This window comes from Leiobunum rupestre, chromosome 1, assembly GCF_980474605.1.
Source record: "Leiobunum rupestre chromosome 1, qqLeiRupe1.1.hap1, whole genome shotgun sequence".
In the NCBI taxonomy this organism is placed as follows: domain Eukaryota; kingdom Metazoa; phylum Arthropoda; class Arachnida; order Opiliones; family Sclerosomatidae; genus Leiobunum; species Leiobunum rupestre.
The window spans coordinates 44398937-44418235 of record NC_143384.1 but is presented as its reverse complement, the minus strand read 5'-3'; the positions used below and the strand labels follow the sequence as shown (position 1 = coordinate 44418235).

At 39.1% G+C, this 19299-nt stretch overlaps 1 protein-coding gene across 1 annotated transcript; it reads left to right on the top strand.

Moving 5' to 3' along the window:
* The first annotated feature begins 13867 nt into the window (after window positions 1-13867).
* On the top strand, window positions 13868-15051 carry LOC149963052 (uncharacterized). The gene is made up of 2 exons (XM_090164511.1): window positions 13868-14282; window positions 14330-15051. Exons 1-2 carry the CDS (start codon window positions 13868-13870, stop codon window positions 15049-15051), a joined length of 1137 nt encoding a protein of 378 aa, XP_090020637.1.
* The last annotated feature ends 4248 nt before the right edge of the window (window positions 15052-19299 follow it).

Here is a 19299-nt window from a genome sequence, read left to right as displayed (position 1 = left end):
CACCGAAAGCATAGGTCAACGGGCTCTGGTTCACACGTTTGAAATTTATTTTGGCCAAAAATGCGATAGAAGCTAGCGCTGCCTATAGCGCCGTCTGGATTCCCGGGCTCAGGGCTGCCTGACCGCCTCCGACTGTCTTCCAGGTGTGCCAGAATGGAGCTCAATCCCAGCTCTTAGCGTTGACCTATGATCGAATGAATCGTCCGTTTTATCGTCACTATCGAGATGAGGACTGAGGTTTCCAAGAAGGTAGTGAAGATTCGCTTCACCGTAATCATAACGTTGATTGACGTTGAATCCTCGATCCAATAAAAGACGAAGAACGTCTGTATTTTTTTTGCAATAGGGTAACTCAAAGCGGGCCAGTCTCTTTTTTCGCATCCGGACACGAAGAAATAAACTTAAGGAATATTTTGGTAGCAGTGGAATATTGGATAGAAGGTGTAACGGCAACTACCAGAGATAAAAACTCAATGGAAATGGTGCCGTCAAAGATAATGCACCACATCAGAGCCTTTAAAAAATAATAAAAAAAATCGTAAGCAATTCGAGAAAATTAAAGGGAATATAACCTCAAGTCGTTTTTTCTGTTTTTTATGCTTTTTTTATGTTAGCAATTTTGGCGGGAAGTCACTGAACAGCGCCAAAAATATCTAAAGTCATAGGAGGGAGCTGGAAATGGTCGAAGTTTGGTGTTCCACACCTAAAACCTGAAGTTATATTACCTTTAAGATAGTCTCAGACAAATCGGGTCGCCAGGCTTTAAGAATGGAACTTTGTAATAGACGAAATTTTTTCGCTTTTATCCTCGCTACGAACCAACGACTTCCTTGTTACCGGGTCCAAAAAACTAGTTTATTAAAATCTCCAATATTTTCAAAAAAGTCATCTCCTTCAAGGCGTTCTATGATATCCACTCTTTCCACCTTTTGCAACAGACACTCCTTCGTTTCGTGCCCGATACGTTGGAATTTCAGTCTTTTAACTATGTTTTTTCCAAGCAACAGTCGGAAACCAGATTCCCAATGATACTCATGGACAAGGACTTTCGTCGGGTCGTTATTCTCGGCGCCACTGGCCCTCATCGTGCTCTGATACTTATTTTCTTCCTCTTGGAAGTTCATACGACAAAATTGACGGTACAATTCGTATAAGAATTTACTTTATTGCTGTAGATTTCAGCCTGAAGACAACACTGACTAGGAATTCTCAGAAACTGACCATAGTTACCTTTAATCTTGGACGAATAATTACTGGACTCGAAACCTAAGTGTAATCCCCAGTTCCACAATTTGCATCGCCCGTCAGCGCTCCTACCGAGAGAATCGCGAAATATTTCTATCTAAATACCAAACAGGTGCGTAATAATGTCACATGACCTACATTAATAGAATTGAAGCTTTTGCAATTTTAAAGGGCTTTAGATTATTCAGTAATAATTGTATTGGAATAATAATGAAAGGGTAATGATTTAATTTATTTAAATAGGAAGTTCACTTCAATTTTTTTACAAATATAGTTTATGTGAAGGTTTAAATAGGTTATAAATTGAAAAAATGCTTAGTCAAAATGGAAATAAAAGTGTAAGCTTTGACGACAGGGACGAGCTAAGAACGGTAGGCCTAACGGCGTCCGCTAATATTGGACACGTGTTTATTATTTGGATAGAAATCTTTAAAAATACTTGACACTACGGCGCTACAAGCGGTGCTGCCGTAAAAGCAGCAACCTCGCCATTTGGTCTCGAGTCCAGTAATTATTCGTCCAATCTTTAATTGAAGACGAGAATATTTTAATAAGACGATTCGCTTTGAGCATTGACTGGCTGTCACAATCCGAGATAGAACGCCAATATTTCCTAAAAATTTCAGTCAGACTTGCTTATTGAACGGTTGCATTCGATGGTGGGGTGGCGGAGTGGTTAGCACTTTCGCCTCGCAGCAAGAGGAGCCGGGTTCGATCCCAGCTTGTGGCACTGGGTGAAAACTTGGAACAATTCCTTCCGCGTTGAGTGTGCAAGTTCTCTGATTTAAGGGGTTTTCCCCCGAGTTCTTCGGTTTCCCCTTCCATAAAAAGTTGTCTAGGTTAACGGTAATAGTGAGTGTAGGGAGCTGTTGGCTCGATATCGTGGCATGCAGGGTTTAACACCACCCTCCTACGCATTGTAACCCGTCCACCTGAATTAAGGGCTTCAAAAGTCGCATGATGACTTAAGCCTGATTCACACGGGCAGTGTTTTCCTGGTTTTCTATATTTTCTAGTTTACCGCCTTTTCCCGTGGTTCTGGCGCTCGGGAATACGACTGTACACACGGACAAAATTTGCCGGATTTTATCACAGCGAGCGCTGCCGGGGAACGAGAAAACGGATAACCTTTTTTTGAGGGGCGTTGGGCTCGACCAGTGAGCGAGCGTTATGCCGTCACGTGGTAGAGCAAAAACTCTTAAGCCTACTTTTAAAGACTTTCAAAATCGCTCCTTATACCACGTGACAGCGAAACGCTCGCTGATTAGTCGAACTCAAAGAGCTTCAAAAACCGGGAAAATAAAGTAGAGATATTTCAACATTTTTTTCTCCGTTTTCTCGTTTACCGGCAGCGCTGACGGCGGAAAAAACCGGCAAATGTTGTCCGTGTGTACAGTCGTTTTCCCGTGCGCCAGAACAACGGGAAAAGGCGGTAAAACTATAAAATATAGAAAACCAGGAAAACACTGCCCGTGTGAACTAGGCTTTAGGCCTAAGGTGGTGCCTTGGGTATTAGCCTAGCTGATTATTATATGACAACGCGTTTAAACTCTTCTCCGAGCCTCTGGAGAAGACTACTCTGCAAGTCCGAAATCAAACTTTTGACGACGTTTTCATACTTTTGGACGATTTATTTATCGCATTCAGTGGTCATATAAACACTAATATATTTTTAATGAGAGGCCCAAAATCTAAAGTGAGAATTGTAGATATTTCGAAACGAGTAGCGCATTAATAGGGCTACACGCGTTTACTGGCTGTGATACGGTTAGCGCTATAGCCGGTCAGGGAACACTAAAAGCATTAAAGATTGTTACTAAAAATGAGAAATATCGAAAGGCAGTCGATGACCTCGGTTCCAGTTGGACGCTGTCCGAAGAGACTTTTAATGAAATTCAAAAATTACAAAAGCCAAATGTACCGCAAAAACAGGAAGGTGACAGATGTGAATACACCGAGATACCAAATCTTTCGCGCCAAGAAGAGCAACGTTGAATCCGGACATCTTCCACCATGTGCTGATACGCTAAAGCAGCACACATTGAGAGCGAACTACCAAGCTGCACTTTGGAAAACAAGTCTCGAAGCGTTTCCGGTTATTCCCGACCCCGTAGATGATCACGGATGGCGAATGGAAGGGCAAGAATTAGATATCCTCTGGATGACTGGCCCACCAGCTCCAGATATAGTTCTAACACTTATGGCTTGCAAATGCGCACGAACTTGCCGTCCAAATGAGTGTACATGCATACTTAATAATTTAAAATGTACGGCCGCTTGAAAAAATTGTTATTGCTCAAATATGGTTACGGAGGACGAAGACTACCTCCAAAACTCTGGCGACTCCGATTCTTCTGATTGTGATAACAATTAGGAATATTAGCGATTAGTTTACCAGTGGGTAAACATATACATAAAATAAACCATGTGATATTGCACAAAAATAAAATGTAACATTTTATCAGAAATTTCTTTCGTTAATCGATTAAGCTTCAAAATTAGAAAATCGCCCCCTGTACGATTATTTATATATCTCCGTTACTATTTAGGATAGGTGACTAATACTTGTGTTAAAAGAGTGATAAAATCTTCAGCTACTAATAAATATTTGTTAAAAAAATTAAATATATTTTTTTTTCATTATTTAAGACGGTTTAAAAAACGGTTTTTAAAAAAAATATCTTTAATTAAATGTAGCCGCCAGATGGCGCCATCTATGAAAAAACCACATAAATCATAAAATTTACGACAACCACTTCTCGATAATTTGGTGTATTGCTCATGACAATCAGTTAAATAGCGGTTGAGATATAAGCAATTTAATGATCTCTATCGCCGCCATTTTGAAATGGCCGCCATCTTGGATAGCTGGGCGATAGAACCCCACACCACCGATTTTTGCATATCTAAAGCACCCCTGTTTATGAAAATAACATTCAAAATTAGCCACTTTTTTGGTTATCGAAAGTCCTATTTTGGGTGTCTGGCTCATGGACTAAAACTTCTTTCTATCGTTGATGTCTCTGCTGATTTTTCTTAATCTTATATTTACATAAAGTTCAACAATTTTCTTTATCAGGGCATTAACGTGGTGTTATGAACCAAGCTCATTAATTGTCGAACGTATGGCCTGTTAAAGTTTGGAAAATTTCCTATGTGACTAACTGGCTCATATCACCAAAATTTGAATTTTCAGGCTCGTGTTCTTCGCCACTGTGTTTATTGGTCCAATATATTTCAATGCCTTCTCAGTTAAGCTGCAAATCTTAACAACACTAGCGGACAGATGACATATTTCACCATTATACCCTTTAAAAGAAGTAGCAGTTTGCAGTAGCGTTGCCAGGGATTTTATTTTGGGGGGGCCAATCTGGGCCAACTATTTCTAGTAGAACTTAGATAGGATGAAATGCCGAATATATATTTTTCCCTTTGGTTTTACAAAACACACTTAAGCGACCTGACTCACTAAGATAAGCAGTGGCGTACCTAGAGGGGCAGTCCGCCCGGGCGTCATTTTCTATGGGCGGCATTGTTCATTCAATTACAAAAAATTGCGATTTTAGTAATGGTTACGGTGCACAATAATACGTTTATTTAGAAACGCTACAGCTGTTTCGGGACGTGCGAGTCGTCGCGTTTCTAAATAAAGGTATTATTGTGCAGCAGTGGTGTGATTATTTGTTAATTGAGTACTATGCACAAGTTAGCCAGTAAATAGGTTAAAATAGTATCATAGTTTTTACTGCTTTTAACTATTAAACGATTGCTCTTTTGGAAATTCGGAGGGGTGGCAATTTCGTGATCCGCCCCGAGCGTCAAAGGGTCTAGGTACGCCAGTGAAGATGTGCTGGTAGATCGATACGAAAGTATTATCTTAGTAGTCTATACAATCTTTTGCAGTTGGGGGAGCTACGGCATAAGTTTGGGGGGGCCTTTGCAAACATTGGGGGGGGGGCAATTTTGAATTTGGAGGGGCCCTGGCCCCCCCCAAAAAGGGTCTAGCGACGCCACTGGCAGTTTGGTAGGGTCTGTTGAATAATCGTGATGATATAGTGGGGATTCTCTTTCATCCAAGGCAGCCAAACAGTTTTAGATTATCTTCTTAGCTTCCTAATTACAATTAAATATATTTTCGATGAAGAATATATTGAAGGTGTTCCACCAGCGCCCCCTTGCGTTTTAATTTTCATCTCTGGTTCCACAAAGAAGCTCTGATACGGTCCGGCATGGAAAATAATTATCATTTTTAGAGGCACGTGCTAAGCTACATATGGGCAAAGCCCAAGGTTCGTAAAAATGCTAGCCGCACTATAAGGTTGGCTCACGCGGACGCGCTGGGCGCCGGTTGTAGGGGGAAAACCTTTGGGGCGGGAAGAAGAGGCACGCCTCGAGCTCAGCGTTGCCAACCTGTACGATAATTATCGTTTTGTACGATAATTTCACCTTCCGTACGATGTACGATATCACAACGTACGATATCGGCAATTGTACGATAATTCAGTAGGATGTACGATATTACAACTTACGATATTGGCGATTGTACGATAATTCAGTAGGAATGAGTTTTTGTATTGTACGTTGTTGAAAAATACCCGTTTTGAGGCTTAGGTTTGGTATCAAAGTTTATTCTTAGAAATATGTTTACAAGTAAACTATAGTGCGCTCTCAAAAAAATAGTACCATTTATAATATTATGCAAAATTATGGTATTTGTACCATAATTATAGTACGTATGGCAACGCTGCCGGTGATTCTCTTTGCCTTGGAATATCGCGCCATCAGTGCTCTAAGAGAGAGAACAAGACGTACGACGGTCAGAATACACACAATCCTTCTAATGTGTTAAGTTTGTTTGAGTTATTCACAGCAACCTACAACGCCGGTGACATAACCAATATATATCCACGGCCACACATATAAGCTCGAGTTGACGGGTAGTCATGTACTTGGAGACCAGGCTGCGTATCAAGCCACGGGGGATAGGGACAGCGGGTTCTGGTCCACAGAACCCAGCCATCGCACCCTCCCTGGCCAAGACGTCAGCCTTTTCATTCCCATGATACCCCTCATGTCCAGGGACCCAATAAAGTTGAACCTTATTAAGCGTCAGGAGATTAGAAAGAGATCCAAGCAGCTAAGAACCAGTCTAGAAGAAACATTAGACTGGTTTAGAGCTTTTAAAGCAGCCTGGCTATCCGAACAAATTTGTATAACTTTCCCGCGATAGTTCTTCTTAAGACAGAAGTCAACACAGAAGCAGATAGCAGAAATCTCTGCCTGAAAGACACTTGCGTAAATTCCAAGGCTTTCGTAGAAGCCGTACTTGGTCGTTAGGCAGTACATCCCTGCGCCCGCACCTAGATGGGTTTTAGACCCATCGGTGAACCAGACAACTTCCCCTCTGGTACCGAGGGTAACATTTGACCATTCCGTGCGGCTAGGGAAGTACACGCCGAAAGGCTTATTAAAACGAAGTTTAGCAGCCATGTTGTCAGAACCCATTGAGAGAACAGGTAACCGACTTTAAATATCCCTAATAAGCGTAGTGTGGCTCTTTTCCCAACTATTGGCCATCCTCCACCCATTTTGGTTTAGCCTATAGACACCAAAAGTAGCAGCTTCCTCTATAAACAAATGTAGAGGAAGAATATTCAGTAGAATTTCTAGAGAAGCAGTTGGGGCTGTTCTCATAGCTCCTGTTATGCCAACGCAAGCTAGCCTTTGATGAGTGCGCAGTTCTGACTGCACCGTTTTGAGAGTAACCCTTGGCCACCAGACCACAGCTGCATAGGACAGTATGGGTCTGATGATCATTGTGTAAAGCCAGTGAACAACTCTAGGACTCAAGCCCCAGGACTTGCTGACCCTTCTTGATAATATAGTCAAGATGTGGTTTCCATGTTACTTTGTTGTCAAGGATAACACCTAAGTACTTCACTTCAGTGCTTTCCTCCAGGTTGGTACCGAACAAGGAAATAGCATTAAACGCTCCCCTAGTCCTTTTACGGGTAAAAGGAACCAGAACCGTCTTACTGGGATTGACCGTGAGGTTCACTTCATTGCACAAGTTTTCTACTGATGCAAGAGCTCTCCTCATAACATCCTTAACTGTCGTTGGGAATTTCCTGTGGGCACCCACGGCTAGTGGAGACCATCAGGGAATCGCCAAGCAGGAGGGATGTCACCCTTCGGTTCGCCAGCATAGATTTGATCAAAGTGTGTCATTGATACCAAACCTCTTGGCAGCCTTCATCAAGACTGCACTTGAGACCTTGTCAAAGGCCCCCTCAATGTCAAGAAAAACCGCAAGAGCGATTTCTTTAAACTCAATTGCTCTCTCAAGGCAATTTCTAATGCCATGCAAGGCGGTCTCAGTAGATTTGCCCTTTTGATAGGCATACTGAGCAGTAGAGAGAGGCGTTTGGGAAATAACCTCTTCCCTAATATAACAGTCTACCAGTTTCTCCAAAATTTCCAGGAGAAAAGAAGTGAGACTAATTGGCCGAAATGCCTTAGCCTCAAGGTAGTTTGACTTACCGGGCTTGGGGATAAAAATGGCCCTAGAGAGCTTCCAGGAGCTTGGAATATGCCCTAAGGCAATACAAGCCCTGTAGATTCTGCAGAGCAGTGGGCAGAGAGTATCGCTGCCCTCCTGCAGCAAAATGGGAAAGATCCCATCCGGACCTGGGGACTTATAAGGCTTAAAGGAATTTATCGCCCACATAAGCCTGGAGTGTGTGACAATCTGTTTTGCCACAGCCCAGTCTTCCCTTTTGGTACGTTGTATCCTAAGAGGGAGACTATCAGTGCCACAACTGTCTGTGACCCTAGAGTCTGGAAAGTGCGTCTCCAACATATGTGTTAGAGTTTCCTTGCCAGATGTCGAAAAACTTCCATCCTTCAACCTAATGGTGTCGAGATGTTTAGTATTATCATGTGCCATAATTTTCATTAGTTTGGCAGTGCTGGGAATATTGGATATATTCTCGCAAAACTTCTCCGTGATGCCCTCTTGGCATCACGAATAGCTTTGTGATAGGCGGTTAGGGTACTCTTGTAGGAAACCCAGTCATATTAGAACGGCCTTGGAAAATGCCAGAGAGAAATTCGCTTAAATTCTCTATAACCACACGTATTTCCAATGTTGGAGTTGATGGGGGTACTTATTCGCGGTACAAAATACCTTACTAAGAATTAAAATTAAGCAACGAAATTGCATTTCTAGGCTATATGTAAACCACGGCTATTCAAAAATATAACTTTCATGAAAGTCGGACTTAAATTAAGGAACGTTATGTCGACTTTCAGGCGGAAATATAAAACCACGAACATTGGGGTCCGGTTAATAACCCCGAAAACTATACTTAAATTTAATATTTACTGATATAACCGAAGTTGTAGTTCAACTGAATCCTAACCTATCCAACAATATTTTTTTTAACGTTATCGGACTTAATTTTAAAGAAAATATCTACCACATAAAGCGAAATCACCGAAAACGGTAAATTGGGTAAATGCCCAACTTCTTGGGCTCCAATTTGAAAACTTTATGAATGGTAATGTATGTACATTCGAACGAGATATCATTGACTCTTCTAGCCCTAAACGTTGAAGGGATATGCGCGACACGGCGGCATCGGCGGCAACGGCTACACTGTACGTGAGACTAATACACACAAATCCTTAGGATTGTGTGTAAAAACCGTTCCCCTTTTTAATTTCGCCCCCCTTTTCTACTCGCTAGTCAGACCTCTAGATATTTTTGAAGCCTACGAACGGTACGATAAATAGGACTGAAATACGATAATTTTCAGGGGTTGGTACGATAATTCTATTGGATCAGGTTGGCAACGCTGCTCGAGCTTTTGACGTCACAAATTCCGAGAGAGAAGAAACAAGATCACCCCGTCCGAATCCACGCGACGGCCGCCGGCAAAGCGAAAATCTCCGTTAGGCCTAATATTTTAGCGTCCATGCAAACAAAGCCGCAGCACGATATGAAATAAACTTTTGGAACTCTGGAAGATAAAAGGTACGTTAAATAAATAATAAATAGAATATATAGTACAGAAATAAATATTTATTGCTAATTATTCCTCAGTTTAAAATATGTAATTGTTTGAGAACTGTAAAGGTATATAATTCCTTATATTAATCCCAGATAATACCTTTTTTTAACAAGTCGAAAACAATTCTTAGCTATATGAATCTTTAGGCTTAGCGTTAATGATTTTTATAATTATTTTTCAGGATAAATATGGAATAGTTTGAGCTATTTAAATTTTCAATTATGCCAATAATGAAGTGTTGCGTATTGGGTTGTAACAACTCCAACCAAGAAACTAGTGACCAAGATACTACAAATAACAACTTCCCTAGAGATATAAATACTATAAATAAGTAGTTAGAACAATGTGGTAAACCAGAAGGCATCAATATTAAAAATGCTAGAGAGTGTTCAAGACATTTCAATAAAGAGAGAGACGCTCAACGAAGGGCGGATAAGAGTAATTAAAAATTGTAAAATAATAAGGTTGTTTAGAAGTGGCTTTGGCTATGATATCATTTGTAATAGTTTTTAACAAAAAATATGTATGTTTTTAAACCATTTGAAATAAAATAAGTACAAATTAATTAATAATTTATTTCTTATGAATTTTAAATAAGTCTTACATTTTATGTAGTTATCTAATGAAATTAAATAGAATGATAAGTAAAAGAATAAAAATAAATATAAATTGTAATATAAAAGTAAATATAAATTGTAAATTAAAAGTAAATATAAATTGTAATATAAAAGTAAATATAAATTGTAATATAAAAGTAAATATAAATTGTAATATAAAAGTAAATATAAATTGTAATATAAAAGTAAATATAAATTGTAATATAAAAGTAAATATAAATTGTAATATAAAAGTAAATATAAATTGTAATATAAAAGTAAATATAAATTGTAATATAAAAGTAAATATAAATTGTAAAAAAAAAATAATACAGTTAAAAATTTATGTTTGTTTTATCATGGTGGTTCAAAAAAAATCATCCTTCTCATAGTCCATAGGTGGTTTCTTCTAACTTAACTTATCGTAGACAATGAGACAAACGTAAATATCGTCTTAGCCCTCCCGAATTACTAGCTCCTCAGAAGGCTGGGGAATTTGTGACGTAGTACGCTCCTGCGCGCGCAGGGTTTTTCTCTCACGGCCAAAATGAGAGAGACTAACGTCGCGATCCGGCGAATGCGCCCCCGTTGGGCAAAGCCAGAAACGCTAGTTTAATTCTGCCAGTTTTTAATAATCCATTTTCGCTTAACTATCGTTTTCTACCCCATGAGTGGATCCACTTTCCATAATATGGATCAAACTGTTATCATTTGTTGAATCTAGTTGTGCTTAAATTAAATAATTTGGATCGAATCGGAATAAATTTCGATTCCAGTTGAAGAAATTAATATTTAGTCCAGACACGGCTAATTCCAGTTCAATAAATCACTATTTGATCTAAGGCAATTTGAATCTAATTTTGTTAAAAAAAATATTTTATGGAACTTGGTTTTTAGTTAAAATATATATTAAATATTAAACAAAAAATAATTTTTTAAGGGCTATTATTAATTGATCTTTATCAGTTTCGAAGCAAATCACTTTAAATAAATTTGGAAACAAATTGATTTGGATCAAATTGTGTGAATTTATCAAACTAGAGTTGGCTGTGGTTGAACAAATTTATAGTTATTTGGAATTGGAATACAAAGTGATATTTTCCAAAATGTGTTATAGCTCATCCAATTGAAATGTATGAAATTTAGTTATATTCGTTATTTCGATAGTAAATATTTTTTTTTCAAACTTGACTAAAAACGTAACGTTTTGTTTCTAAGTAATTGAGTTAATATTATATATACTGTCTCAGATTTATTTTCCCATATTTCTTAAATGAAAGTGTCGTTTTAACCATAAATAAACGCGTTCGTAGTCTTTAGGCACTAAAATTCTAATTGTAAATCCGGCCCTGGTAATAGGGGCGCTAAAAGTCCAACTAGCATTGAGACGCCCCGGATCAAACGCGAAGTTGAGGCATGGACCAAATAATGATAAATCCAGGACATGACTCTATGCGAAAAACCAGTCCAACAACGCTAACACCCGACCACTATTGCCCCCTATTGAGAAAAACGTGCGATCGCGGACCTACGTCATTTTGGGGGCAAACTGTTTAGGAACAGTTTTCAAAAATAATACACGTGGTCGTCGTAGTAAATATCCTGGAATATTTATTCACAGCTATCATATGGAGTGTGGTTATTAAAGTACGTACTAAGTTCATAATTAGTATAATATATATAATTATATAACATTAAACATATACTTTCCTAGAATCGTTAAAATTAATCTAAAAATGAGGGGCCAAATATGGCAGGATTTTCGAATTCCGACTTAGTCAACACTAGATGGAAACCGAAAATTTCTACTTGTTTTGGCTTCCAATTTTTTTATTTGCTTCTTTTCCCTCCCTACTATAATGTCCGCCTGCGCCTGTATCTTTTGGTGGACGACCGATTTAGTACGTGTGAAGATACAAGAGTCATGTCCTGGATTTATCATTATTTGGCCCATGGTTGAGGAGAAATTCCCCTTCGATTAGCAACAACGGTGCGGTACTATTTAGCTTGAGTAAATAGAGGAGGGAATTATAGAACAAGAAGAATTAAATGAAACGAAAGAGCTAGTAAGCCATGTCCTTCGCTACACATTGCCTCACAAGTGAAAAGCTTGAAAATATCATGTTTGAAGCAGTACGCAGCTTGGAGATGTGTGGTTTTCAAATTTTGTTCATTGTCGGAGATGGAGCCTCAGTTAATAGACGGTTTTTTACTTGCAACGGGACCAAAGAAGTAAACTACAAATGCAGAAATCGATATCCCACTGAAGAAAGATATTGGTATTTCATTTTACATGTCCCCCATTTACTGAAAACAGCGAAACATTGTTTGGCCAACAGCGCAGACGACTGTAAAACTCGACGTCTTTTTAAAAATGGACAATTAATGCTATGGGAAGATATCCAAAAAATATACCTGCTTGAACAAAATATGGCTGGCAACTTAAGGAAACTACACAAACTGACCCACGACCACTTTAGGCTTGGGTCTTACAGTAAAATGAAAGTTAGCTACGCAACTCACGTTATGAGTCACTTAATGTCAAATGCTCTAAATGAGTAATACGGTGAAAGGGTTAGGGAGACAGTTAAATTTATTGGATTGATCAATGACTGTTTTGATTGTCTAAATACAAGAAGTTTTGGAGAAGCTGCTAGAACGCGCAACAACAACCTCAAGCCTTTTGAATCACCTGATGATACTAGATGTTTAGGTTTTCGAGGCTATTTTTTTTGTTACAGTCAGTGGCGCCGCCAGCTGTAATCGAGGTAAGCGGTCGCTTACTTGAAATTTCAAGGGGGCCCAATTTTGTCGAGAAGGGCCTAATTTAAAAAATTAATATTTCATAAAAATTATTTAGTTTTAGCCCTTTACCGACATCATAATATCGCTAGCGGATCTGAATATCTTTTTTCTCTCATGCCGTTAGTGACCGTCATTTTCTCCCCACTTCAAAGGGCATTGTCACTGCTGTCAATTTTGACAGTGTTTGCATACCGGGTTTAATCCTTCGACACCGACGCTTACAGGTGGGGAGAGTGAGCTGAACGTCAATTTATCAGTAGGGGGTTATGATTTCTTAGAAACCCCTCTCCCCTACATTCCTTTCACCAATAAATACTTATCCATCGCGACTTGCCGCCATGGAGCTAGAGTGGAGTAGTAACTTATTACTACTATTTATAGAAGCTCCATGACCCCCTCCTAATGTTTGTAATGGGCAGTTCTGAGCAACTCCGTATTGCAAGTTATGTCGAAATATGCTTATCGTTGAGTGGAAAATTTCTGAGAAAACCTCGATCTCGTTGGTAAAAAGAAATCTCCAATTCACTAATTGTCCAGAAAGAAAACTTTATAGTCGGCATTTCAAATACGCTCTTTTTAGTGTTGTTTTTGAAACGTAAAATTCCGTAAAGTATATTTTAAAAGAAAAATGAACGGGGAAATTAAGAAAAAATATGCATCGGGCGCCCAAAAACGTGAAAAATTTAAGAAAAATCAGGCACTTGTTGAGAACCAGAAACGAGCGATGAAACGTTCTTTATGCCATTCTGCGTCATCGGAAGAGCATTCGTCTACCGTTGGGCAATCCGCTGGTTCCACCGCCGAATCTCAGTTGCAGTAGTAGAAAGTGTGGCAGTTTCCAGTAACGACAATCTAACTCAAACTATGGATAAACCCAATATGACGACATCAACTACCGGGACAAAAGAGCTCTTGGGCATAAGCGTAGACAAGGATTGTTTCCCTGTTCGGCCCGTTTTTTCGGCGTACCCAAAAACGTTGATAAACGGAGAAAATAGAAGTTTCAGTACTTTTTGGTATAAGTATGATATGTTAGAATACTCCGTAAAGTTTGACAAAGTATATTGCTTTTGCTGCCGTCATTTTTCGAGTTCTCCAGATACAGCGCTAGTGTTTGGGTTTTGTGATTGGGGGAATTAAAGCAAAGTTATGAAAGAGCACTTTACTTCTGAAAAATCTGCACACCAAGAAGCGCGTGAAAAATATCTAGACTACGTTCACGCCAAAAACAAGGGTTCAGTTGTCTGCAATATCGACAAACAACACCGAGACGATGTAACTAGGAACAGAGAAGTTTTGAAAACTCACGTCGAAGTGGTTCTTCTTTGCGCCCAACAAGATATAGCACTTCGAGGTCACAGAAATGACAGTGACAATGAAAACAACAGAGGTAACTCTATTGAAATTCTTGATTTGCTAAAGAGGAAGTGCCCGGAATTTAAATCAAATACGGAGAAGATGCCAAACAACGCAAAATACACACACAGCTCAATACAGAACGAACTAATTGGCGTCAGTGGAAAACTAATTCAGAAAATGATAGTAAATGAGATAAGCAGCTCTGGTGGATATTATAGTGTTATAATGCTAATGGGGTGAATATTCGTATAGAGGAATCTGTTGGTGGTTTTTGTCCATACGTGCATTGCTATGCCCATCGCCTTAATTTAGTTCTTATAGATTGCTGCTCAAATATACAGCACGTGAGAGAATTGCTCGGTTTACTTCAAGCAATTTATAATTTTCAAAGCAATTCTGTACTACGAAGCGAGTATTTCCAAGAATCCCAAAAAGAACTTGGGTACAAAGATATACTTAAAATCCCGCAAAGTTGCCAGACTCGATGGTCCAGCAAGGAAAAAGGGTTACACTATTTTAGAAACCGAATTGACGCGGTGTTATTAGGTTTAGAAAATATTGTAGAAAACGGAAAACCTGAAGAATCCGCTGAGTGTAGAGGCTATATTAGTCAGCTAAGAAATTTCGACAATTTGTTATTGCTAATAATTTTAGACGAAGTTCTTGAGAGAACTAACGTTTTATCTCAGTTCCTTCAAAATCCCAACTTAGTTTATTCTCGAGCAGTAGACATGTGTGAAGCCACTGTCTCTGGGATAATTGACATGAGAAATGATGAACAATTTGTAGAAATTTGGAAAGAAGCTTCCACTTTGGCTGGAAAAATATCGCTTATAGTACCAGATCCGCAGAGTATGCCAACGCGTTCTCTAAAGAGAAAGAGAGCTAGTAGTAAGACACTACAAGGTAGTATAGTGTACAGCACTTTAGGTAGAAGGTCAGAAGATGCTTTAACAATAACGGAAAAATTTTAAATAATTTTTTACGAAATTTTGGATAAATTTCACTCTGAGCTAAGAAGAAGGTTGACAAATAACGCTAGTTTATATAATTTACTATCGGCATCTGACCCTCAAAATGCTAATTTTTTAAACGTTGAAAATGTAACTTCATTTTGCCAGGTTTTCCAAAGAATTGAATTTGATATGACTTCTTTAAAATCGCAACTTATTTTGGCTAAAACTCTTGTTAAGAAACATGCATTTGCTTCTCTTGAGGATTGCTATAAATATTTACTTGAAACAAAAGAGCAATTTCTATGTCTTCTGAGATACTTCGATATAGTGCTATGCATTCCGGTATCGAGCGCTTCTTGCGAACGAACCTTTAGTGCACTAAATCAAATTAAATGTTACTCCCGAACGACAATGACGGAAAATAGATTATCAAACCTAGCAGTACTGTCAATAAATAGAGAATTCTGTAACATTTTAAAAGTAAATCCCATTACCGTTGTAGAAGAATTTGCAAAAACGCATTGTAGAAGGTTGACATATATGTATTAAATTTGACTAAAAACAAATAAAGGGCATACATTTTAATAACGTCAGATATGTTAAGAATTTCTTTTAAAATTAATGGCTTTTAAATTCTTATTAATGGGGGTAGACTCCTGAATCCCCCTTGTAAGGGGCCCATTTCTAAACTTTCGCTTACCCACCAAATGTTTCTGGCGTCGCCACTGGTTACAGTGGCTGAAAGAAGACTTCCTGACCTATCTAGAAGAATGGGAGAATGAAGTTCAAAGTATCGAAGAAAATTACACAGCAGAGCAAAGAAAAAAATGCTATTGAGCCAAGAAACTATGTCAGGCCTAAAACAAACCAGTAGGTTAAATAGGTTTTTATGAATATATTACTAAACTAACCCTCTTATAATTTTTTATTATATTTTAGCTTTGTGTATGATAGAGATAATACCATTCAAGTTGTCGTAAGGCGCTAAATACGTTCTCACGAGGCATTTCAATCACGACCCTGTTGAGAATGAATTTTCTCATTACCGGAGGTCATGTGGCTCTGCGGATAACCCAAACCTGTATGATGTGGTAAGTAGCAGCATTGATTTTCGTTCTTCTGTATTTGCGCGATGAAGACTTCCTCCATGTGACCCATTTCAAGGTACTCTTTCATTAAGTTTTGGTATCGTTGCTTCAAGGTTGGATAAGCTTCTAGTTTTCGTTCGATTTGAAGTTGCCTTCGAGTCGCTGCCTTCTTGGTATTGCCGAGATTCGTAGCGTTTTTTCCTGAAGAGTAGTTGAACAACGTACCTTCCCGTTGTTTCTCGAAAATGCGTATCGGTGAAGTGTTGTTCGGCCGGTTTTTCTTTCTCCGTGAATCGACTCGCTTCTGTTATGGTTTCCAACTCCCAAAAACGTTTTAGGGTGTCATCAAGTTCAACGAAGCCATGATTGCTGTTGATTTCAAGATAGGGACCAGCATTTGATGATGAATGTATTCTTCCTGATAGCAGCCAGCCAAGCTTTGAGTTTTGGCAAAGCGGTGCACCCTCCGGACCCTTAATTAAACCATCAATAAGTAGATCGGTTATAACGTCAGCGCCCAATATAATATCCATTTCGCTAGATTTATGAAACATCGGATCTGCAATGATAAGTGTCTTGAGGTAATTCCAATTACCAGGTTCGATGGGTTGAGACGGTAACATTTTCGTTAGTCTTTGTAGAATGAATGCCGAGACTTCCAGCGTAAATTCTCCAGAATGCGAAGCGACATGAAGACAAACGACACCTGTCGTCGTACCGGCGCTGCACCCTGCCAGACCACTAACTGAGACTCGAGCATGCTTTCGCTTTAATCCAAGACGCTCTACACAAGAGCTAGAAACGAAACCGGCTTGAGGCCCTCCATCGATTAGAGCTCTGCATAGCTGTTGCGATCCAGAGATATCGGTAATCTTCAACAATGCTGTTGAAAGCAACACTTGCCCATTATTGAAGCTGTGAGCAACGTGTCCACTGATTAGACTAAGACCAGATGATGAAGTTGATTTTACGAGAGTGTCTGCTGGTGATGACGATGATTGCGTCTGTGTGTCCTCTCGCCGTGACAGAGAAGAACTATGAAGCAGTGTATGATGGCGACCTTTACACAGTTTGCATGATGACTATCGACAATCCGACGCCGAGTGACCTTCCCGAAGACAGTTGAATCAAAGAAACTTCTGGCGAGCTACAGCTGAACGCTCGTAAATTGGTAACTTCAGAAATTTCGGACAACTATATAATTGATGAGACTCGGCGCACCCTAGACAATTGGACTGATCGACTGTTTCCGCTGTGGGGAGCTGAATCGGGAGGACTTAGCCTGATGACATCCCTTAACGTTTGATATTGCTTCAAAGGCTCAACAACGCTTTTCAATGAAGTCGATCAACATCTCGAATGTGGGTAATGAGTCTATTGGAGATGCCAGTTGCCACTGACGCCGAGATTCTGGATCGAGCTTGTTTGAAGTTAAGTAGACCAGAAGAGTGTCCCAGTGTTCTGTTTGTTGGCCAAGAACTTGTAGCGAACGGGTTGATTCTACGGCTGTTTCGAGTAATTTGCGTAGATCTGACGCGGACTCTTGTAGTAATGTTTTCTGACCCAATAGCGTATCTAAGTGAGAATTCAGATACTGAAGGCGCGGTACGTTTCCCAACGCTTCGTTCTGATGAATCGCGGCAACGAACAGATCTCGAAATGACAACCAATCTTGATAGTTGCCAGAGAACGTCGGTAGGTCTAGTTGAGGCAACTTGACGTTGTAAGTTGCTCGGCTGCTTTGAGACGTTGATGCTAGTTTTCCTATAGCGTCTTGAATGTCTGCATGTAGTTGATAGTACATGTCTCGAACTCAGTGCGCTCGAACTCTTGTAATGCGTAGTCTTCGTCATCGCTACAGAAGTCCTCTATCAGCTCCTGTATTTCCTGAAATCGTCTCCACTGATCTTCGACGGTTTTAAAACGTACCTCCAGCTCGAATTCCGTCATACTTTGCGTAAGGGAAGCCTGAATTCTTTTGACCGCTCCAATGATAGTACTTCTTTTCCTTTGTAGCGCGTCCATTTGCGATATCCGGCTCGACGGACAAAAATGAATGTTACTTGAAACAAAAAAGGGAATGATTTGACTAAAGGACCGCTAATGAAAGGAACGCAGATAAATTAAAATATGATAAAATACGCGAAAAAGTAGATAAGTCCATAATTAAAAGGGGATAATATAGCTAGATCCTAAACAAATTTGAAGAAATTTAAAAAACTTACTAATAACTCTTACCGATAGATCTTCGAGCAACGCGAAACTCGGATCAAATAGATCTTCGAGTAATAAACTAAATTAAAAATAAATAAAATAGCCAGAAATTCCAACGGTAGACCGGTTTCGTTCTATTTGGAACTCATCAGTACCGTGCGGGAAATTTCAAATTGCGTTGCATATAGCTACGGAAAGCCCACTTTCGGCTTTCCGTTGCTATATGCAACGCGTTTTGAAATTTTTAATGTTTAGGCTTAGTTTCTCTTTTCGATTTGATAGTCGCCAGCCAGATTTCCCGTACGGTACTGATGAGTTCCAAATAGAACGAAACCGGTCTACCGTTGGAATTTCTGGCTATTTTATTTAGTTTTTATGTAGTTTATTTCTCGAAGATCTATTTGATCCGAGATTCGCGTTTTTTGTATGCTCGAAGACCTATTGGTACGAGTTATTAGTAAGTTTTTTAATTTCTTCAAATTTGTTTAGGGTTTAGCTATATTATCCCTTTTATTTATGGTCTAATCTACTTTTTCGCGTATTTTATCACACTTCGCACAGTCCATAGGTGGTTTCTTCTAACTTTACCACACATGTTGTCAAAAGGCGCTAAATACGTTCTCACGAGGCATTTCAATCAATTTCAATGAATTTTCGTCATGTGGCTCTGCGGATAACCCAAACCTGTATCAAGTTTCAACAGTTATAGGAAATTTGAATAGTATTAGAGGAGTCAAAGATAAAATTAAAATAAGAGGTGCAAATATAGAAGCTATGCAATAAAATTTATTTTCAATTTTAGACTACTACATGATGAAATTCATTTTCCAATGGTTTTCTTAACGTAGTCTTCGTATTTACATTAGACTTAATTTTTGAGTTTAATATTTTTTGCCTGGCCTTCTCTTTGTGATAGTTTTTAGCTTTTTCTGCTCTCCATTTCCCTCTGTGTTCAGTAATGTTG